At 46.6% G+C, this 23,907-nt stretch overlaps 2 protein-coding genes across 2 annotated transcripts in view; one reads left to right on the forward strand and one right to left on the reverse strand.

Annotated features, from left to right (window-relative positions):
* znrf3 (zinc and ring finger 3) overlaps positions 1-17,653 on the forward strand; it is a 61,989-nt gene extending 44,336 nt beyond the window's left edge. The window contains exons 3-8 of the mRNA XM_083673388.1: positions 9,153-9,227; positions 10,976-11,107; positions 11,880-11,990; positions 12,838-13,005; positions 15,086-15,188; positions 15,275-17,653. Of these exons, the coding sequence (XP_083529514.1) occupies positions 9,153-9,227; positions 10,976-11,107; positions 11,880-11,990; positions 12,838-13,005; positions 15,086-15,188; positions 15,275-17,031 (2,346 nt within the window). The 3' untranslated portion in view covers positions 17,032-17,653. The remainder of the gene's footprint in view (positions 1-9,152; positions 9,228-10,975; positions 11,108-11,879; positions 11,991-12,837; positions 13,006-15,085; positions 15,189-15,274) is intronic.
* Positions 17,654-19,114: 1,461 nt separating this feature from the next.
* On the reverse strand, positions 19,115-23,019 carry coq5 (coenzyme Q5, methyltransferase; the record flags this gene model as incomplete). Its single annotated transcript, XM_083673759.1, has 7 exons — positions 19,115-20,139; positions 20,398-20,509; positions 20,759-20,847; positions 20,979-21,085; positions 21,598-21,816; positions 22,357-22,506; positions 22,842-23,019. The coding sequence occupies 7 exons, from the start codon at positions 23,017-23,019 to the stop codon at positions 20,038-20,040; spliced, it is 957 nt and encodes a 318-aa protein (XP_083529885.1). The 3' UTR covers positions 19,115-20,037.
* Between the last annotated feature and the right edge of the window lie 888 nt (positions 23,020-23,907).

Genomic DNA, 23,907 nt, shown 5'->3' on the forward strand with positions numbered 1-23,907 from the left:
GAAGAAGGGGAGGGAGGGAGGGAAGGGAGGGAGCTCAGTGAGAAATGCTACAGGTGGACAAAGATGGCTTCCATTCCATTCCATTCCATTCCACAGTGAACGTCTGATTGGCAGTCATTTATGATTTGGGTAGTTAGCTCCTAGCGTATAATGAAAAGCTGCCAATCTAAAACAGAGAATCAAATGTGCCGAGGCTGATGACTAAAGATGACTCAACACTACATTATGATAACAGTGAAGTAGGCTATTATTGTTCATGAGCGCTATGGTTGATGGTACAGCGGTGACAATGAGTCAACATTATGATGCCGTTGCATCATTTCCGCTGTTGCGTATTTATTTGGGTCGTATCCAGGTACTGTAGGTCATGGTATCATGTTGTCTTTGAGGACACGGCACACCGTAGGATGTTTATTCTTCCCTGCTTTAATAAAAAAGGATGAACCCAACCCCCGGCCCTCATTAGGTTGAATACACTGCGGCAGCACAGCGGTTCTGATGTCTACCTCTGATAAGACTGGTTACGTTTCTTCTCCTTTAATTAGAAACGCTCCCGTTCCTCTTTCTCATTCCTCTTCAGTGTGGAGATCCTGTTTTCCCTTTCATCTCTCTCCCCCTCTTCTCCTCCGCCAGCTGTTCCCCACAACTGACTGATGACCCCCAAGGAAAGCAGGGCCTTACGTTCGCATTAAAAAGAATCTGTGATTTACGAAAGAAAATGTTTTATCAGCATTTATTTAGCTATTTATGGTTTATTTGTATAGGGACGGATACTTTGTATAACGCTCTGACGCACTAACAATAATCATATGTGTTGCACCGGAATATCGTATACACTTCTTCTCAACACCCGTCCGGAGATTTACAGCGCTTGGCAGCTGAACCCAGAAACCCTGGCTGATGCAGCCCCTCAGCTGCGCCCCCCTCTCCCGCCTCCATGGCTGCCTCTCGCCGCTCCGTAGCCAGGGAAGGGTTAACTCTCTCCCCCCAGGAGGAGGGTTGTACCTGGAGCTGGAGCTGGAGCTCAGGGAGGGCTGAGTCCTGACCTGCACCACTGTTTGCCCAGGGTAGAAACACTCCTCTTCCAGCACAGCGGCGGATACCATTACAAAGGCAGACGAAGTCTCTTTCATGCAAGCAGAGACACGGTCCCCAAGCCAGCTTCAAGGGAAAGGGAGATTAGAGAAATATGATGGCAGAGAGAACCGGCCCTTTAATTAGGGACCATTGAAATTACCCTGCTGGATTACTACTGGAGGCAGGCCCTGCTGCACAACCTCCTCCTCCTCCTCCTCCTCCTCCTCCTCTGTCTTCTCCTCATCCTCCTCTCTTTCCTGCTCCTCTTCCACCTTCTCTCCTCCTCCCCTCCCCTCTCCTTTGTTTGCTATGCCTATGTGTTGAGCTTTTGCTGTCCAGGAAAGTGTGCTACTGTTTAAGCAGGTTTAAGTGTTATTCTGAGAATCTTCTGCTAACTTTTGAATCTAGATTTCGGGAACACTTTGTGAGCTATTGATGAGAGAAGCTAGCTGTCTGGGGCTCAACAATGTGAGTGTAATGTTTATACCTGGAAAAACATGTACTGAATATGAATCTCATAGACTAGCACATTCTGGGCTGCTTGACAGTCATTGTGCAGTGCATAATAATTCAGCAATTAATCATACAATCTCTGTTTTAGTACAATCACACACACATTAATGATTTTTCAACAATACAGTAATTATACTCCAGTGGAACTTCCATAAGAGACAGTATCATTACCTCCATAAAGCCCTCCTTCAAGATATCCAGAACCCGCAAAATCCTGAAAGGTTTTATATGTTGCTATTGCTAAGACCTCACAACCCCATTTTGAAAGCAGAGGGGGTTTTACATACTTAAAAAAAAAAGACATCCCCCATCAACCGGAAGGGTTGTTTATTTTCCTGTGGATCCCAAACACAAAGGCTGGAAAAGAAAACCGGTAGGAAAACAAAACATGGGGCCGGAGGAAAAGTGGAGGAAATTTAATTAGTGGTTGTCCATTCCCAGTCATTTGGTCTCCACAGGGCAGAGCAGTGGGTGGTTTTAGGGTGCTTGATTAGTGAACTGGCCTGGCCACCGGACAACAACCAAGGAAGAGAGGGAAGAATGAGGGAGCGGCAGACAGCAAGTTATGCAAGGTTTATTTTTAAGGAGATGTTGAGAAGGGATGTAGGTGGTGGTGGTGGTGGTGGTGGTGTGGTGTGTGTGTGCGCCCACGTGTGTGTGTGTGTGTGTGTGTGCGTACAGTAGGCCTGTTTGGCCCTATGGTCCTTCTGCTCTGTGATGAGAAAGTGGGAGCACCGTCATACTCCCCTGAAGGACTCCAGCGTTTAATGGGTTTGCTGTCTGCCAAGTCGCACAGGCAGGCCTCCTCTGAGGTGCCTTCTCTCACACACACACACACACACACACACACACACACACATTCACAGTGCAACTCAATTGTATAATTTTGGTTACGCAACGGTGGCTGAATGGCCACCCCACATTGTGCGCTGAGGCAGAGACAGAGGGAGAGAGGGGGAAAGGGCAAGAGGGAGAGGTAGGGGAGGTACAGAACAGAGAAATAGAGGGGGAGAGAGAGAGAGAGAGAGAGAAGTCAGGGAAGGAGAGAAATGAGAGTAAGTGAGTGATGTGAGAGAGAGATCCAGAAAAGGTGTGTGACATTCAGAGCGATAGAGGGAGATATTTATTGAAAAGTCACAGGTTGAGACACTGTCGACACTCCCCAGAGACTCTGGCTGAGCAACACGCCATGTCAGACCAAGCATTAGCACTTAGCTTAAAAGCTTTTCACACCAGTAAATGCTTAAACTGCTGAGTATGGATCTCTTGTCCTCAACTTTGGTAAAAGCTTTTAACACCAGTAGATACTTAAACCGCTGAGGAAACTCGAAAAGTGGCCGTGCTCTGAGGGCCAGCTCTAATCGTTTTAGATATTGCTGTTCCGACACTGTACACAAATAAACCCGGAGTGGAACGGATGATTTTTCAATCAACGCATTAGGGTTGGTCAACCACCATAGCCACACTCTATACATGATGTAATGTGTTAGTCCAGAACTCAATGTACCTGAGGTAGGCCCCCCTTTGTATCACAGTGAGGTCATCACTCTCTCTCTCTCTCTCTCTCTCTCTCTCTCTCTCTCTCTCTATGGGGCTCTGGAGTTTACCCACAAGCTCCTCTGTCCACATTGAGACGCTCTGCCATGGAGTCAACCTGTAGGCCGAGAGCTCCTGAGGCCTAGCCGGAAATTGCACAGCATTAATTCTGCACTACTTAACAGGGGCCACCGACGTGTGTGTGTGTGTGTGTGTGTGTGTGTGTGTGTGTGTGTGTGTGTGTGTGTGTGTGTGTGTGTGTGTGTGTGTGTGTGTGTGTGTGGGGGTGGGTGGGGGTGGGTGGGTGGGTGGTTGTGTGTGTGTGTGTGTACGGAACCTCATTCAGAACAAGTTAGACCCAAGGATAAAACAATTGTAAATGACTTAATAAAAAAACGTATCTCATAAGAAAACAAGCTGGGTTATATCTTATTTTGGTACTTGTAGTACCTTCGCTTATGTATTTGTTTGACTGAGGCCTTGACTATTTTGCCATGCCTTCTGTTTCTTTGTGGTATTGTTATACCTCCATATGGGTGGACCCTGTCGCTGTCAACCTGTCAGCAGATGTCCTGCGTCACTTCTGGTGAGGCCTGTCACTGACTGGCAGGCATTGGGAGCGACATGGCTGCCCCCAGAATTATTGGCACCACTCTGCCAGGAATGCACAGATCAGGGAGAATCTTCATCAAACTAGGTCATAGCTTTTGCCTTTTCAAGTCGTTTAAAGAGGCAGAGACCCAATTCGCTAATCACTGCTCTGTGTTTAGTTCTGTTCAGTTCTGTTCAGTCCCTCACTAGCTCACTTCACATACGGACAAATGGAGGAGTGTAAAATGGATGGCTGTCGCCATGCTCACTGAGTGGTTCAAGTGATTCTTCCTCCTCTGTATTTACGTTGCGTAAACTGGCCGTTTACATAAAGACGGCTGGAGGGGTCTTCAACGCGGAGGGTTTTATGCTGTTGGTGGTGTGACACAAGTGGATTTTTACGTGCTTCATAAACATTCTTTTACATCCCAAAAAATACTTTGAATATTGTATCGTTGACGTCCCCTCAACTCCAGTAAAACAGCCCAGCCAGAGGCTTAACGGCCTCACAAGTGATATTAAACAGAGAACATTGAGAACGTTTTTTTTTTTTTAAAAGAATGTCATCTCGCTAAACTCAAGGGCACACAAAGTCCACAGTCTGGACATGTTTTTTTTACCCCCGCAGAGTCAACGTTTCAGGGGTGGAATTTCATGACTGTGAGGTTCTACACTCAACATGAGGATAAAAGGATTCGTGTAAAAGTGATCTGGCTAGAGGAGGCCATTTCAGTAGTTCCCTCATCTGCAGTATGCCCACGTGTGATTGGTGGAGAAAGTCAGTGTGTGTCCTGTACGGTAGCTCTGATGTCCTTTTAGGGCCGAGTGTAAACTAGGGAGAAGTGTGCTATTGAGCTAGGGTGCTAAACATCTAGATAACAAATCCAGGTGACATGTTGTTCTTACAATTACAGTGGTGAGTTTAATGATTGACTGCTTCTCTCTGCTTGGATGTGTACTGTGTTTAGAATATGCAAAGTAGTGGTATCGTCTCAAAGCATATAATAAAGGAAGTTTGGACGATATTTGGTGGATTTAAAGCATGTACAGTATGTATGATTTACTGAGTTTGAACCTGGGTCATTCATCACAGAACTGTGTTAGCCCACTGAGCTCAAGCCTGGTCATGAGGCTGGGCAGCTACGTTTTCAGGTCTCAGGCCAGGTCACTTGTACCACAAGGAATGTTCACCCTAACCCCAACCACCTCCGCTACACAACCCTTGAATCGGATGAAGAATGAGAAAGCAGACCTAGAGAGAAGGGTGTTTCGAATGTATTTTCACTTCCTCTCCGAAATGCATAGCTTTCAATCAGCAAATGCATAGCCACGTTGAAATCTTTTGATTTTATTTTAGCAGAATGTAAATAATGTCCTGGCACACACTCTCTCTTTAGAGAAGAGAGAAAAAAGCCGACCACATATAAGAGAATCCATGGGAGAAAAGTATGCCTTTATCTTTTAATAAACCAAAAAGCCAGGAGGCAACATGAAATTACGGCATAATAGCAGAGGAGAGCCTTCTGAAGACTTAATTACCTTAATTATAGCAGTACGGAGAGAGGGAGAGCAGAGGGGGAGGGAGAGAGAGAGAGAGGGAGAGCAGAGGGGGAGGGAGAGAGAGGGAGAGAGAGAGAGAGGGAGAGCAGAGCGGGAGGGAGAGAGAGAGAGAAAGAGAGAGAGTCGAGGAAAAAGAGGGAGAGAGGGAGAGCAGAGCGGGAGGGAGAGAGAGAGAGAGAGAGTGTCGAGGAAAAAGAGGGAGAGAAAGCAAAGAAAAAGAAGGGAGAGCAAGCAAGGGAGAGTGAGAAATGGAGAGTAAGGACTGGTGAGAGAGCTAAGCCCAGATCATAACTTGCAGGTGTAGCATTGTGCGAGTGTGCGAGTGCGAGTGCGAGTGCGAGTGAGTGTGTGTGTGTGTGTGTGAGTATGAGTGTGCACGTGCACGTGCATGTGTTTGAGTGGGAGAGACTGAGATTACACAGAACTGTGTGACAGACATTTTGACTGAGTGAGAGAAGTCTTTCAGACTGGTGAAATCTTCTTTCCCTTAAATCTTACAAGCTGGCAGACGTACTTACCGGTTCTAAACATAGCTTTCGCCTTCCTCTCTGTCCTCAGTGTCTAGACTTGCTCTCTCAGTGCTTTTTGCTGTGGTTTCTGTCCACTTGTACCCACTTTCTCATGTTTTTGAGCCAAGATGGAGCCGGTTGAGCCAGCGGTAGAGTGCAGGCTCTAAGTGAGTGTCTTTGACAGGCCTTGGACAGAGAGCTCCAGTTTGGACTTTCTGTGATTGTCCTTCCTTTCATGTTTACATTGTCAGTCCCCTCCCTTCCATCTTTTAGTGTTGTTTGGCTAGCGAGCAGGACGTACCTCAGGGCCTGTCCTAGAGGACGCTATTGAGATTCACATCAGTGTCTCTCCACGGAGTAGACGTGGAGGTAGCATTACTTGTAATTCTAGTGCGGATTTAAGTCTAAAGATCCAGCAGAATATCTAATCAGGGCCATACAATACGACGGCACAGCATACATACATTATAGGTGTTGTGAGAAAGAGTGAATAAGGTGTGCTATATGGTCATGACTCATGCCAAGAGATGTACAGACTTGCGTGACTGCGTTATTTCAACTACTCTCCTGAAACGCTTCTCTTAGGAAATAGTTTGCTGGAAATGTAAACGACTCGGTTCTTCATCCTTCCTCTCACGGCTTCAGCATTCAGGGTTGGAAATGGGGGGAGGGGGGTGCTGGTATGCGTCACGTTTAAGAGAGAGGGAGCTTGCCTGTAGGTACATTTTCTTTTTACTGTCGTCAGGCAAGTCCCTGCACTGCAGCACCTGCCCAAATGGGAGATTCTTTAGGAGGGATCTCTTTCTTCTCAAAGCGTCTTACCAAGAGCTATTAATTATTAACTGGGATAGCTAACATCAAAGGAACAGACTCGGGCTGAATTAAATGGGCTACAGCCTGGCAGTGTGGGGCTGAAACTGGGTGAGAGGGAAAAGGCAGAGAGAGACTTCACTCCCCGCGTTTGAACTTCAAGTGCGTGCAGTTGGAAAAAAGAGAGAGATGTCAGCTAATGTAAAGTGGACGTGACTGTTGACCAAAGAATATTTCCCAATTAAGTGAATAAGCCTGTTTGATATTTCAGCCTAATATTTATTTTCACACTATTTTTTTCACTTTGAATCCGCACCATCATTTGGTTCATGTTTATTTGTTGTAACATGGCCTCTCATTGTATATATATATGTATATATATATATATGTGTATATATATGTGTATATATATATATATATATATATATATATATATATATATCACTTTATAGTTATAAACTGAAAGTTGGGATACCATATACAATAGTTACTAACATTGGATCCCCATTGTGCCTGGGTTCCAAAGTAGTTTGAAACCAACTGTAAGAAACCAACTGTATTTTAGCATCATTACTTGTCTCACTTTATGTAAATGACCCAGTTGAAATCAACTTGTTGGCTAGTATGCACATCAGACATGTGTATTTGTTTGTCATGAGTCAGTCCCATACGTCAGACATGAGTATTTAGTTTGTTGTGAGTCAGTTTGTTGATTTAAAGAAACACTCACACTCACACACACCCACACACACACACACACACACACACACACACACACCTCCTACATGTCACTCCCCTTATGGTGAATCATTCACCTTCATTGCCTCTGCAGCCGTCTGTTAGAATCTGTCAGAACAGACAGTGTCAGTCAAAGAGCACCTACAAATCACTTCCTGTCTGAGAGGCCTGTAATAAAGCAGATCCTGGCCCCGCTGTCCTTTGCTGCTCACCACACACCTCCTCTCGCCAACATGGAGGTGAAAGTGGATGGAGGCCCGCCAGCCTGCAGAGAAACGATGGGGAGTGGAGGCGATCAAACACACACTGCGCTAGGCCAGCTAGCTCTCCTACTCTGTTTTGATCTCACTCCAGTATTGGATGGGGAATAGATTGGGGGGAGGGGGAATAGTGTGTGTGTGTGGGGGGGGGGGGGGGGGGGGGGTTATTCGTGACTGGTGTGAGAGAACACAAGTCCCATGGGTTCCCCCTCTGTTTCTGCGTTGGCTTGTGAAGTTTCCCAGTTCTCGGTCTGTGAGAGAACATCTATCGGATGGAATAGGAATGGTTCACAATCTCTCTCCCAGTGCCACGCCCTTATACACGGCATTGTAATATGCACAATTAACGTCAATATATTCAGCCTAAACGCAGGGCAAAACTGTGATCAGAACCGCACATTCCAGGTCGAGCTATTTCCTTTTTAGGGTTGAAAGTGTCCGAATACTCGGTCGGAATGGTCGCTTGAACAACGCAGCTCTGATGTCATAATGGGCACGTCTCTTGCAATCATTGCCCGCGCTTCAAAAGGCCAGCACTCCCTCCTGCTGTGTGACACCACTCCACGACAGAGCCGCCGCTCTGCACTGTACATTGTCTCTTTGATCTCGTTTCCCCCCCCCCCTCCCCTCTCCAAGTTAAATGAAGAGCGCTGGCACGAACCCAAGAGTGCTTGATAATGCCAGGATATGATCCTGCCCGCGCTCTTTGAGATCATGCAGTTCAGACTTCAAAACATCTAAATAGGGCACCATGATTCAACCGGGGTGAGAATAGATATCGGGAATGTAGGAGTTAAGATAAAAAAAAACTTTTCTTTTTTTTTTCTCTTCAGAGGAAACCAATTTGGATTCTGTGAGGAGATACTCTGGGTTCTGCAGAATCAACGGTTTCCTTTATCTCTTGCCTGAAGCAGAAACCATCAAAAGACTTCTGTACCAGCTCAGTCTCTACCCAGTGTATTAAAGGATCTCTCACTTTTTGGCAGTTGGTGAAGTTGATAAGTTTGAGAATTAGTTTTAAGAGCACTGCACTCTTGACATTGAAACGTAGCTTTCAGAGTTGCCCCAAAATACTGCCAGCTCTTTTCACTATGTGATGCTTCAAGCGTATACAAGATGTCTCTCTTTCTCTAGTGCATGTTTGTAAGGTATTTAGACAGTAAAAGCTGTGGAAATACGACAAATCCAATGGCTATCATTACTATAATCTGATGCAGATGCACTCTGTAGTGACATCATGTATAAAGAGGGTTGATGGATAGACCACATGTGCTCATCCTACCAATGTTATCATCCAGTTGTTTACCTCTCAGTGGTGCTCCACTCCCTCTCTGATGTCACTCTAGCTGATTGGTTCTACGGAAAGTTAGGTCATTCAAAGTCAGAGAAGGCCCCCTAGTGGCTAGCAGTGAGAATGTAACATATCGCTCATGACATTTTCATTTGCAAATCCCGTGTGTGTTTGTATTTTAGCTTAATGTCGTCTGTGTCAATGCGTCGTTGTATATTTAATGCTTGTGATTACAGCGTTTGTAATGATTGTTTTTGTTTTCTGCAGGCAAAGAGAGCAGTTCAGAGAGGAGCAACAGCTGTCATCTTTGACGTGTCAGAAAACCCTGATGCCATCGATCAGGTTAGTACACACACACACACACACACACACACACACACACACACACACACACACACACACACACACACACACATAAGGCTCAAGAGAGATTCCTTTCCATCAAGCAGGTTGTGTGTGTATCAACAATGGCCTTTCTCTCTTTACCTCTGTATGAAACCATGTAGATAAACCTGTCTCATTCAACCATTTTGGGCTTTACCCTAGCTTAAAGAGCACTGTACTGTGAGAGACTGAAAATGGATATCCAGGTTAGGCTTTCAGTAGACCATGACCATACTCTGTTGAGCTCATAATTGCACAGGTAGTGCGCACCAACACGCATTACCTCATCCCCTGGGACCAGAAATGATCCATGGAGCTCTCTCTCTCTCTCTCTCTCTCTCTCTCTCTCTCTCTCTCTCTCTCTCTCTCTCTCTTTCTCTCCCTCTCTCTCTCTCTCTCCCTCTCTCTCTCTCTCTCTCTCTTTCTCTCCCTCTCTCTCTCTCTCTCTCTCTCTCTCCCTCTCTCTCTCTCTCTCTCTCTCTCTCTCTCTCTCTCTCCCTCCCTCTCTCTCTCTCTCTCTCTCTCTCTCTCTCTCCATCCCTCCATTCTACCCTGACTAGTTCCTGTGCCTTTGTTGTTACGAGGGGTAACACACAAGTTGCTCCTCTGCTCTGCTCAGCTTTGTCGCAAGAAGAATTCTCCTGTGGTATTCATCCCAGCTATGCCAGGCCCGGACTTGCAGGGTTTTTTTCTTCTCTTTCTCAGCCCCTGGGTCGTAAAGCGCCTAGCTGAGAGATAAAAGGCTTGTGCGGGACCACATGAAAGGCGGCGCGGGCGGCTGTGTTAAATTCCCCCGAGAGGGTTTTCCATTTGGAGCGGCCGAATCGGCACAGACAGGACCCACAAGGCCGAGGGGCAGGGAGGAGGAGTTAGGGAGAATTAACGTCCCACGACTGAAATTAGGAGAAAGCGTTACGAAGTTAATGTATCTGAACTCACTCACATGTCTACTTTAAGCACCCCGATGAAGGCTTCAGTGCTGAAATGTAATGGTTTTCGGTAATCAAGAAGCGCTTTGATTTAAGTTCCATTTTTCTCCAATCTTGCACACTCAGTTGGGTCTTCAATTCATACACCCTGGTTGGACTGTGAGGTAGTGGCAGACCGAATAAATGTCACTTACCGTACACATGCCACACATGATTGTATTGACACTTCGACACCAATGGTGGTAGTCAGATCGACCCCTGTCTCAAGAATGTATAGATTTTACTTTGTGAAGTGGACACAAGTCAACACATCAGAGCCAGAGATTAAAAATGTCCATAGCTATACTTTTTACCAGAGCATATTTCACTTGGAAACATGACGACAGGAGAAGAAGAAATAGAAATGTAAATATCCCTGGTATTTCCCTTGGGCTTTTCAAATGACAGACTCCAGCAGCAGACTAAAGAGAGGAGCCAGGGAGGAGGGAGTCTGTTTCCACTAGGTTCCATATTCAGAACATACAATTCATTGACATTTTTTTCCTTCCCCGCTGTAGAAAGTGACCACAGTTTCCATGTCTCGAGCCTATAGGTTATTTTCTCAACGGGAAATGAAAGAGTTCATGCCACGAGCCTCACAATATTCATACAGCTCATATTCATAAGCCGATAATTTAGAATACTGCAGGCCGCCAATGTGGTGTAGGGGCCAAATTTGGATTTGCCCATTAGTGCTGTGAAGCTGGTTTGATGTGTGTTTCTCTCCTCTCCTTCCAGCTGAACCAGGTTGCGGAGGACCCCCTGAAGCGGCCAGTGGTCTATGTTAAAGGGGCCGATGCCGTTAAGCTGATGAACATCGTGAACAAGCAGAAAGTGGCTCGAGCCAGAATCCAGCACAGACCACCGAGGGTAAGAGGCAGCTAGCGCCAAACCAAACCTGGGAAAAGGCTAGTGCTTGGACGTGTGTGTGTGTGTGTGTGTGTGTGTGTGTGTGTGTGTGTGTGTGTGTGTGTGTGTGTGTGTGTGTGTGTGTGTGTGTGTGTGTGTATTTGTGTGTGCGTGTGCGCGTGCGCGTGCGCGTGTGTGTGTGTGTCACAGTACATTTAGTAGCGTTTAGGATATAGAATTCAGAAATTCTTCCTGAGAAATCTGACCCTCTCTATTATTCCTTTCTCTCCCATGGCTGGAGGCGTGGGCCTCTTGCATAGCACTCTGGGAGATTGATATCACCCATTTAAAGAGCTGGTATATTTGATAAGAAACCAGCACACTCTGAGGTCAAGTAGCCTGCCATTACGAAAGGCTTTTTAGAGAGAGGAGTGGATGATGACACAAAAGTCTTTAGAGATGAAAGAAAAAAGAAAGAAAATGAAGTCAAGGTTGCTCATTTTACAGTGTGTTTTGTGTATTAATACTATTTTATGGATTCTCTAAAACTGTCGGGTCTGATGTAAAACTGTACAGTACTGTATATTTCAGGACTGGGCATTTCTATTCCCCAAGCCGTGTGTGTGTCTACACTCACCGGCCACTTTATTAGGTACACCTGTTCAACTGCTTGGGAACGCAAATATCTAATCAGTAAAATAAATAAATAAATAAGCCGGTGAGTGTATACCCACGGTTGTACTGTATTAGATTCTTCAACCTTCTCCCTTGTCCCTGTGTGTCTCCCTAACAGCAGCCGACGGAATACTTTGACATGGGGATCTTCCTGGCTTTCTTCGTGGTGGTGTCTCTGGTCTGTCTCATCCTGCTCATCAAGATCAAGCTGAAGCAGAGGAGGTCTCAGGTCAGTCACTGCCTCCTCAACACGCTGTTACTACAGTATGGTGGATCTTCATTTCCTGTGTTTGCTAATGTTCATGTAGGACTGAACTGTCGGGTGTGTGACACGGAGCTCTCAGCAGGGGCTTACGTGCGTGAGTCAGGCTTAGTGTTTCATTAACGTTGATGAGAGGTCTTTGCCCTGGGAGCCAAACACATTGAGATGTCATGATGAAGCAGAACAGTAGCAGGAACCCCGAGGACAGGTGAAATCCTGCCAGCGCACCTGTGTGTGTGTGTGTGTGTGTGTGTGTGTGTGTGTGTGTGTGTGTGTGTGTGTGTGTGTGTGTGGTGTGGTGTGTGTGTGTGGTAGCATGCGTGTGTGTGTGCTAGTGTGCGTGCGTGCGGGTGTGTTCACAGTCACATTTGCTGATGAGTTAGCCATGCTGGCTTCCTTTGATGGCTGATTAAATTAGCTGTTTATACCAGGGGCTAATTGTCACTCATTACTTGCACAATGGTGCCTTCTTAGCTATCAGATTTGAATATTGACCTTGGATAAGATTTGATCTCAGCTGATGTACAAGAACATGCTAGCAAGGACATTCTGTATGTTCTCTAAGTGTATGTTTGTGTGCAGTGTTTCCCTTGTATAAAGTATGCAGGGAGGGACCCCCTGCTTTGAACTGTAAGTGGCTTCAATTGGTGTGAAATCTGTTGCCATCTGGTCTGTTTGGGTACCTCTGTCCTTTGCCTAGATAACAACCTAAGGGAAAATCTGTGTTTGTGTCTGTGTATGTAAAACATGACAGTCCCACTGCCACTCCCAGTCTGACCCCCCCCCCCCCCCTCCTCTCTGCTCCCCCCATCAGAGCTCCATGAACAGGATGGCCATCCAGGCCCTGGAGAAAATGGAGACCCGCAAGTTCAAGGCCAAGATCAAAGGTCAGCGCGAGAGTAGCTGTGGGGCGTCCGATTCGCTGAGCAGCAGCTCCACCTCCGACTGCGCCATCTGCCTGGAGAAGTACATCGATGGGGAGGTGAGACCGGACGCCATGTTGTTTCTGTTGTTACTGGACACACAATGTACACACACACACACACACACACACGCACACACACACACACACACACACGGACGGACGGACGGACGGACGGACCACAAAGAAGTTGTGACAAGCTTTGTTGTGAGGCTGGCATTTGACTATAAGTGGCGTATTGAAGGAATGAGCTTCAGGCCCAGATGTCAATGGACGCTCATTGATGTGTGTAAAGGGCCGTATTCATCTCCTCCGACTCATCGCTCTCACGTGCACTCTTGATGTGTGGGTTCGGTCTCCACGTGCACTCTTGATTTGGGGGTTCGGTCTGCACGTACACTCAGTCCCGCACCTGGAGAGATAACGGTGTCCTGTCTGCACGGGTCTGTGATTGTACTTCCTGTTTTCCCAGTGTGGTCTCCTTTAATCCTTGAGAGTCATTGTAGAAATATTTATTCTAGAGCCTAATCTGGGCCTTTGAGGGTTTTACTGTAACAGCATTGCTCATCTCTTGCCCGGAGACGCCAAGGGGGAGAAACCCCCAATGCCCCGGGGACGCGGTTAGTGTGTGTGTTTTTTGCGGTTATGTGTCGTCTCGAATAAGGAGTGGAAGAAAACACACAACAAAGCATGGCGCCGGGATGGCACAGAGGAAGTGGCGATATAAAAGGCTGAATGGCATCAAAGCTTATAGTTTTAGCAGTGAACTAAGCAACAAAAGCTGAGTGGAGAAGAGCCCAAAGAGGAGATGAGTCACGCTAGGGGGCAGAGAAAGAGAGAGAGAGAGAGAGAGAGAGAGAGAGAGAGAAAGAGACAGAGAATGAGAGAGAGAGAGATAGAGAGAGAGAGAGAGAGAGAGAGAGAGAGAGAGAGGGAAAGAGAGAGAGAGGGAAAGAGAGAGAGAGAGAGAAAGAGAGAGAGAGAGAAAGAGAGAGAGAGAGAGAATGAGAGATAGAGAGAGAGAGAGAGAAAGAGAGAGAGAATGAGAGATAGAGAGAGGGAAAGAGAGAGAGGGAAAGAGAGAGAGAGAGAGAGAGAGAGAGGGAAAGAGAGAGAGAGAAAGAGAGAGGGAGAGAGAGAGAGGGGGGGGGAGAGAGAGAGAGAGAGAGAGAGAGAGAGAGAGAGAGTGAGAGTGAGTGGGGGGAGAGAGAGAACTGGCCAAGAACATAATGATAACACCCTTGCTTTGTGTCAGAGAGTCTTGGAATCCCTGTTTTCTGTGATGTTAATGTCTGGTCATGGGAGTAAAGCAATGAATTAGCCTCATATTAGCCCTGCTTCGGTTTTCTCTGTGCTAAATGATTACAGGGGTAGGGTTGTGAGTGACTGTGGTGTAGCTATAGACCCCTATCGTGTCAGGGAGAGGGTTGTAGTTTTGGTTATGACATTGAGATGATTGCTCTACCCTACTGCAGTTCAACCAGAGATACTGAAGACTTTCTTCTGAATTTGAACAGCTTTATTGAATTTGTACAGCTTAGAACATTTATAGTATAGGCCCGGTCATCCTGGGAATGGCATCCCAGGGTGGTTGCAGAGATGGTAGGTGAGCCCCTCGAAAGGGCGAGCTGCCATCGTTCCCCGCGGCGAAAGGTTGACAGGGCCTTCAGCTGGTGGGGGTGGTGTTGAGGTGATTGGGAGGTGGTGGGTCAAAGGTGTGACAGGCTTCTGAAAGACAGCAAGTGCATGACAGGCAGGTGGGAAGTCATTTAAATACTCTCACATTTTGAGCCCATTGGATTAAAGTTTATGAGGTGTGCTGACGCTCAGATGAGTCTTCATGGTTGAAACTGCGCTTAAGCTTCATTTGTGCATCCTTGTGCGTGGTGCTATCTTTGCCACCAACAAGTCCAGTGTTATGAGAGTGATGAGAAATATACATATGTATATATTTCTTGCTGCTTTGCTGCCACCTGTTGGGCATTCACCCATACTGCACTCTGAAAATGCTTGATATTTCATACCCAAGGAGAACCAAAACCTGTAAGCTATTGCGGGGGGGAATATATTCAAGTAAACAAACTTATACGCACATTTTATGTTGACCATTGTAACTCTTGTCCCCTTTCTCCCCCCCCAGGAGCTCCGAGTCATCCCATGTGCCCACAGGTTTCATAAGAAGTGTGTTGACCCCTGGTTGCTCCAGCACCACACCTGCCCCCACTGCAGACACAACATTATTGGTGAGTTAGTCAACACTGCCCCCACCGATGTACTTATTTCACCGGGTGCCATTTATTAATTCTCTCTCCCTCTCCCCCTCTTTCAGAGCAAAAGAAGGGGAACCCAGGCCCTGTGTGCATGGACCCAGGCAACCCTGTCCACAGCCGTCAGCAGAGGGTGGTCCTGCCCGTCCACTACCCAGGCAGAGTGCACCGTGCTGGGCAAGTAACAGCCTACCCTACCCGCACCAGCATGGACCCCCACGGCAACCCCATCACCGTGCTCACCGTAGACCAGCACCCGGACCCCCAGGGCATGTACCCGCCCCAGTCGGCCTCCGCCTTCCTCCGAGGCTACCACCCCACCCTCCACCTGGACCACTCTCTCAACCCCCATCACTGTGGCATGGAGCACCGCGGGCCTCCCGCCTACCCCCAGCAGCCCCACCACGGCGCCTTCAAGAGGCCCAAGTTCCATGGTCGCAGCTTCTCACGGGCCGCCTGCTTCTCTCAGTACGAGACCATGTACCAGCACTACTACTTCCAGGGGTTGACGTTCCCTCAACAAGCCGAGGGGGCCCAGGGGCCGGTGGTTGCGGGGCAGATGGGTGGTGGAGGGGGGCCCCACAAGGGCCACCACAGCAGGGCCTTCCAACAGGGGCTGCTCTACCCGACAGTGGTGCACATGGCCCCCGCCTCCAGCTCGCGCCTCGGCGATGCTGGGAGCACCTCAGGCCTGGGCTGTTACCATGGCCACCGCTCGGTGTGCAGCGGTTACCTTGCCGACTGCCCCGGCAGTGACAGCAGCAGCTGCAGCTCGGGCCAGTGTCACTGCTCGTCCAGCGACTCCATGTTGGACTGTACTGAGGTCAGCAACCAGGGCGTGTACGGCAGCTGCTCCACCTTCCGCAGCTCGCTGAGCAGCGACTACGACCCCTACGTCTACCGCAGTAAGAGCCCCTGTAGGGGGTCGGCAGGGGCAGAGGCAGGGGCGGCCGCCTGCCCCACAGCCCAGGCCGAGGACTCCCTAACCCCTGCCCCATCGGGACATGACTGCCTCCAGCCCCCTCCTGGGGCCTCGGGCTTCGGCTCGGGGGACCAGCTCTCCAGCTGCAGCCTGGAGCCCAACTACAGCAGTCGCTCGTCACTGGAACCCAGGGAGAATAGCACCACTAGCACTACCTCAGCCGGGGCCCTAGAGGGCGCCGGAGCGGACAGGGGGAAGGGGGGGCAGGAGGAGACGGGGGAGCTAGGGGGGGCAGCGTGTAGCTGCTGCTTCGAGGTGCTCCCTCCCAACGTGGAATGCAAAGGGCAGGACTCTGACAGGGTAGGGCCACTGGCCTCTGCACGCTGTCACCGGGGGGCGGAGTTTCAGAGCTCGGCCTCGCAGAACTTTTACACCGCGGCCGAGCACATGTGCCCCCCCTCGGAGCAAATGAGCTACGAGGGGCTGCCCTGCTGCTTCTACAAGGAGATGAAGGTTCACCGGGCCACTGGGGGGCGATACGCTGAGGACTATGCGGTAAACGTGCAGTACGCGCATGCAGACTCAGACGCCTGCTCGGGACAGGGCTGCTGTGATCACAGCCAGAGAATACCCATAATCCACGAGGACACGGACTGTGAGCTGGGCATGGGGGCAGAGACTCAGAGCAGCCTGTTGCCAACCAGCCTCACAGCAGAGGGGGAGAGGCAGACAGGGGAACAACGGGAGCCCAACGAGGGGTACTTCTCCTCGGGACAGTTCAGAGGTCAAACGTATCCCCAGGAGGAGGAGACGAGGGCTCTGTTCCACCCCCAGTGCTCCAGTGCCCACGACACATCGGGAAATAGTAAAGCTACAGACGAGAGCCTGGGGGTATGAGGTAGAGCCCAGAAACAGGGACTCAAACCATGTCTTTGGTACCTTTTCAGTCAGCCAATCAATCAGTGAAAACCCTCAGTTGCCTTGTTTTAGCCTTTCGCTCCCTGAGCACCGAATGTTATCATCTTAGATGGTGTGGATTTCTACTGAAAATGACGGCCTGACGTATCCAGACATATCCAGTTCATTCCTGTGGCCACGAGCAGCTCAGCCTACATCCGCCTCATCGACAGCTTCAAGGGGCTGAGATAGAGAATCACACCACAAATATGGGGGTGAAGTTCAGCAAGTTTCAAGCAGTGGTTGGCAGGGGTACTAAACAAAGGCCCAAACGACCATAGAGGGTCAGGGCCATGCGACTACAGGGGAGAAACTGTGTAGCTGGCCCAGTTTGTGAGATTTTTGGATTTGGCGAGTTGCTTTTCATGTGATATCTAGACTCCATTTTGTGCAAGATGTTTGAGGATTTAATTTTTTTGTTTTCAAATGTACACTCTTAATTCTTATCACACAAATACCTGCATGTACATGCACACAGTTGCCTATACGTGTATGGATACAGTTGCCTATGTAAAGCTTCAACAAACCACCAACTCAGATGAAAAGGTTATATACCAAAATATACACACATTTTTGTTTTGTTTTGTTTTGTTTTGTTTTGTTTTGTTTTATTTTAGGGGGTGGGGGGTGGAGGGTGGGGGTGTCAATTGGAGGGGAGCCAATGTCACACACTTTTCTCATTGAGGAGATTAAGCTATACTAGACCACACTTCTCCGTTGGTGGCATTCTCAATGGGGTGCAACTTTTAGATGCAAATAGAAATGTTTACTGAGTGGAAACAGATCATCGAACGATACATAATCAGGCATGACATTTCTGTCCAAACGTTGCACCATATCGACTGTGTCACTTTAGGTTGAAGAGAGGTCCAGAGTGACATAGTTTCTCCAGGTTCCTAGAAAGTTATTTCGAAATCTTGAAAGGATTGGTTTTCTATCAATTTACACTACCTGGTAGTTCAGAAGCTCTTGTTTTTTTTGTGTGTTTTTTTTTTTTTTTTGCAGTACCTCATATACTATAGGGTGGAATCCTAACCAGAGATCCGTACGTGTAACTTGAATAATTGCGGACATTTTCCCATTGGCATTATTGCGAGATTTACGCGAATGTCAGAGTTACGCACATGGATCTTGAGTTCTGATTCCACCCATAGTCAGTCTCCTTTTCCCCAATACTTGCTTAAATATAGATGGGTTCTATAAGGCTCTATTGTGTTCAAAAAGGCCAAAGGAAAGTAGATGGGAAAGAGTTCTAATTCACAAGGGATCCATTTTGTATTGTAGCTGCGGGTTTTTACGACGCAGTTACACATTAAGCATCTTATCAGATTTGATTTTCTTTAAATCACACAATACACATGCTCACAATATCATTCATGCTTTTCTGTTTGTTTTACAGACTGTTTTATACTGTTTCTATGAAATGTACCCATTCTCTTCACAGAGGCGATCATTTTGAAAAATAACCCTATTTATATGTTAACCCAGTGCCGTAATCAATGAAAGTGAGAATCTAATCTTGCCTTTGCATAGAGATATGTACTGCAAATATAACATTTTGGGGTACTTGAGTCACTATTTAATTTTTTTTATTGTTTGTAGCACTTAAGAAGATTGTATAAAAAGAAAATGTGTACAAAAAATTAATATTTTTTAATTTTTTAAGAATATAATTATTTTCTCCGTCATTACCATTTTACAAATGTTTGAAAGGCTAGAAATCAATCTGTGTATATTTCTGTATCTGTATAGCAGCACATTTCATAAATGGAAATATGTTCTCTGAATATTTATTTACTAATATATTTATCTTTAAGCCATGTCTTATGTTCAGAGTGTATGAACGTTTTGGAGTTGTTATTTGGTTGCTTTTTGAGAGATCACTAACATGAGACTTTGTAAATACATGGTAATTGCACACGAGACGATTAAATATTCTCTGACCAAAAACTGATTTTAAAAATTTAGTACCATACAGTTTTGTAATTAAAGTGTACAAAGATCTGTAAAATATACAGTTTTATTCAAGTAACTCATGTTGTGGCGTCTTCCTTTCATCCCAGTTCTGTGTTCATTACAAGCAAGATCAATAAAAACTGATGAATACAGAGAGACCGTATAAAAAGGTCTTACATCTTACAAAGTCTACATTTAGCACATGACACCAAATTATGTAGTAAGTTTTACAGTAAAAGAATTAGACATCTAGATGACGTCGTCATTGTGAAGGCATTGTGCACATTTACCGGTAGTTCTGATGATATAGAGCAATCCTCCTGTACTGTATATTACATGGATCAGACAGTAGTTACCCCACTTGACCAGATGATGGCAGACTAACATAACCAAAGACAACATTTCAGATGAAGATTTGGACACAATTTGTTCAAGATATTTTTCAATAATTTTACATTTTAATTATTATACAAGTAGATATCTTCCCCACATTAACAGTGTATAGAGGAACACGGTTCGCAAGTGTTGGCATTTATTGTAAACCAGTTAACACATCTGTTCTACAAATTACAAAAAGGCTATCATATATACATCCATCTCTGTAATCTGTGCCCTTACAGCCAAGTGCTGTTCTCATTGGTACAATATTATCTGCATTCATGGGGCTCATAATTATATCTCTTTGAACAGAGGCTTTAATAGTAGGCTTTTACCCCACCCCAAAATGACAGAAACCTGCATAAAGTAACTGTCCTTTGGATCACCTGGAAAAAGACAGCCTTTCCACAATCCGTCAAATAAATACAGTATAAAACTCAAAGAGAAAGCATGTCTGTTAATACCCCATCTTTAGCAGTGGACTCCGCTAGCTGGGTGAACATCCAAGTTGGCTGTGTCTCTGTGTGAAGCTGGGTCTTGATTGGCCAGGGTTCCTCAGGCGGGTCATCACTAGAACAGTGTTGTTGTCATAGAGGCTTGACTGTTTTCTGCTTACAGCTTGAAGCCAGAGTGTATGGCCACCACCCCCCCTGTGAGGTTGTGGTACTTGACAGAGAAAAACCCTGCGTCCTCGATCATGCCTTTAAACTCCTCCTGTGGGAAGGAGAGAAGAGGGAGTAAAACACACAGCCGATTGTCTGTCATGAGGGCATGTCAAGTCAAAAGGGTTGGGGATTGGGTTGATTAAAGACACTATGTAACTGAATATAGACCAGGAGGAACTAATGACATTGAAATACGGGCTCTGAGCATCATAGAGGAACATTCATTCAGGTAAAACATTTGGAGAATTACTATGGAAACAGAGGGGCGAGACAAAATGAGTGGCACAGCTGTATCCTCCTCTCTCACCTGGTCTGGGAACTTCCTGATGCTCTCCACCAGGTACTGGTAGGACTTCCAGTCACCAGCGATGACCTCACCAATCACTGGGATCAGCTGAAAGCTGTATGCATCATAGAGCCTATTGGGGGGGGGGGAGACACTATTTACTGATATGAACTGATAAATCTGCACTTAGACTATAGAGCTCTAATGAGTGAAAGCATCTTAATTGCATCAGAATTAAGCAATGCTAAAAAAACTTGAAAATGGCTGTAGCTCTAGTGCTTCAGTCTAGTACATCTATCCAGTTCACAGTTAAATATGTTATAGCTAGATACAGCATGTTAATTCAGATCAGAAAATTCACTCATTGGTCACTCTCTCTCACTTGGCTAGCAGGGGGTTGGTCACTTTGCTGAACTCCAGGCACATGAACCTGCCTCCAGGCTTCAGGACCCGAAGAGCCTCCTGTAGGGCCTAAAAAAGAAGCCAGAATAAAAAGGTGAAGTCAGAATAAACGTATGAGACTTTTAAGGCAGGATTTTTGCAAGCGAAGGAAAGGACATGTGGATGTTTGTCCATTGAAGGGAGACACAACAAACAATTACCAGATCTATGTGGGTAACGTTTCGGATACCAAAAGCGATAGTATACACGTCAAACTGGTCGTCATTGAAGGGAAGCTCCTCTGCATCCCCGACCACCCAGGACAGGCCTGTAAAACACACACACACACATCAGAGCAACATACTCTACAACGTATGCCACCACCACCAATCATACTGTAAGCACACTACACAGTATGGAGTGCATACATTAGTTGATATAAGTCAATATAAGTGTTCATTGAGGGTACTAGGGTGTACTAAAGGAATAGTAAAGACAGATGAGGGTTGTGATGAGGGTTGTGTTTACATATGAATTAAAAGTGCATAAATATCAGAGATAGCACTAACAGAAGTGACTAATCCATGAGTGAGGTGACAAAATCCTGGCCTTTGTCATATTTCTCACAGTTATCCGGTCCCTTCAGATCAGCACCTCTAAGGAGAAGGAGCCCTGAGTAGAGTTATTATTTCTGAGTATCAAATTTCACATCTTTCTATACTATGCCTCTTCTCTATACCCCTCTCTCCCTGTCTAATAAAGAAAATATACAAAAGGAGAGTGAAACATCCAAAAACAGTGGAAAAGCTGTCATTTAAAAGGCGTCATTAATATAGGTACCAGTGGTGAGACCCTGGCTCTCTGTCTTCTGCTTGCCCACTTTCAGCATCTCCTTGTTGATGTCACACACCACGGCCCGGGCCTCCTGGGGCTCCGCCTCCTCCGTGTAGCCCTCTGAGATCTCCTGCCAGGAGAGCGTCTGCTGGGTGCGCGCCGCCCGCCGCTGCACGCGCTCCTGCTGCGAGCGCACGTAGTCCAAGAAACGGACGGAGATGTCACCTGTAGGGACACAGGTAGGGAGGGATACGTCTCTGAGGGCTCTAATAGAGGACCACAATCACACACACCTGGCCTGGGTCAAAGCAGGGAGCAGAGAGCATGACGAATATCAACATTGGTCCAGCCCACCATTGTTTCAGCTCCCCCAATGTGTGATTCAATACCTCTCAAGGTTTCTTCCTTCCACAGAGTTTTTACTTGCCACTGTGCCCTATAGTTTTCTCCCCTCTGGAGAGTTTTTTTGCTTGGTTTGCTCTTTGGGGATCGATGATTCAGGGATCTATGATTCTTATTGTTTGAGTTGTACTTTTTGTTTATATTGTTTAGTATTGTTGTTGTTGTTGTAAAGCACTTTGAGACATTTGTCTATATAAAAAGGGCTGTACAAATACATTTGATTGATTGACAAAGTGTGCCTGTCAGTGACACTGAAGCCTCAGTTTAACCTCCCCATCCACACCATTGTATACACTGTATGGCTCAGTCACACAGCAAACCAACAGTATCATGTCTAAGCAAAATATGAAGCTGAAAGCCTACCTGTTCCCCCAGCGACATCCAGCAAGCGTGTGCCAGGCTGAGGGTTCATAGTGTGAAGCAGCATGTCCTTCCACAACCGGTGGACCCCCAGACTCATGGCATCATTCATCACGTCATACTTCTGGGCAACGCTTTCAAACACCTTGTACACTGGAGGTACACACACAGACAGAGGAGCAAGGAATGGGTTAACTTATCTAAGGGAAATGAAAGAGAGGACGAAATAACTTTGAGATGCACCTCGTCATTTAGATTTGTGCACTCTAAGTTACTGGCTTCATACTGGTTGGCATGACATGGTGGTATGAGGGCGTGTATCCTAACCAACACAACACTGTGCCATATGAAGGTTGTGCAATGTGAACTACAGTACCAGGTTTCTAGACGACTAGCTAGATGGAAATGGTTACTCCCAGCTAAATAAACTTCAAATGTCATTCAAAGACGGACGTTCGCCAGCAAACTGATAATCGTGCTCAGCCTACCTCTTTCTGCTTTCTCTCCTTCGGGCACCGTCTCGAAACCAAAATGTGTACTTTTCTCACCGGCACCATGACTAAAACAACGACACACTGAAAGATTAGAAGGACAACTTGACCGGACGATATTTCGGGAAGATTCACGGACAATTCTCCGGGCAAGCAACCTGATGGAAGCTGCCATGTTGCCCTGTATTATTCAACTGCGTACGTCAGACAGTCGTCATGTCTGTGCGACGTCGACAGTACTTGTAGTTTCATTATTGCAATCATTGATCATTTGTGTACATGCTAAATAAACGGTATGTATAAAAGACGAGTATGTTGAAGAGCAGTTATATCAAAAGTTATTTTCTCAAATTAATTCACACATTATTCACCTTCCCTTTAGTTATCTATGCCTGAGACAATAATGATATATTTTTTTATCCTCCACACAAACTGAAGAATAATAGGCAGTTTTTTAGTTCCTGACGTCCCATTCCTCCTCCAGTTTCTGACTTATTTACCTAGAGTGCAGAAAGTGGCAGGTTTTGTTTTCTAGCCTGTTCATTGATTGGAGGGGAACCATTCTCTTCTCCATGGAAACCAGACACCCAGATGCATTATCCCCATTGTTGAGTTAATTACAGCCCGGCCCAGATTTAGAGGGATAACCTTGCACCAGACTGTTCTCATGGCCTCCACTACTGGGAGGGTGACAGAGAGACAGGCCCAGGCTGTCCCAAAGGGACCCTGTGGAACTACACTTGCTCAGCAGAGAGAAGAAGACAAAGGTTCCATGTCTCTGTCACACACTGAGAGAGAGAGAGAGAGAGAGAGAGAGAGAGAGAGAGAGAGAGAGAGAGAGAGAGAGAGAGAGAGAGAGAGAGAGAGAGAGAGAGAGAGAGAGAGGGAGAGAGGGAGGGGGGGGGGGGAGAGAGATAGGGGGAGAGTCGAGTCCCAGGGCTTGTGTTACAGCCTGACAAAAGCCAGCACCACTCGGCCAGGATGGTGAAAAGAGCATTCAGGGTCGATGCTTGGAGAGGGTTTTGTGTAGTCTCTGTGACTCTGTGACAGTCAGGGGCTCGTC

The sequence above is a fragment of the Argentina silus genome, assembly GCF_951799395.1.
Source record: "Argentina silus genome assembly, chromosome: 7".
Taxonomy (NCBI): Eukaryota; Metazoa; Chordata; class Actinopteri; order Argentiniformes; family Argentinidae; genus Argentina; species Argentina silus.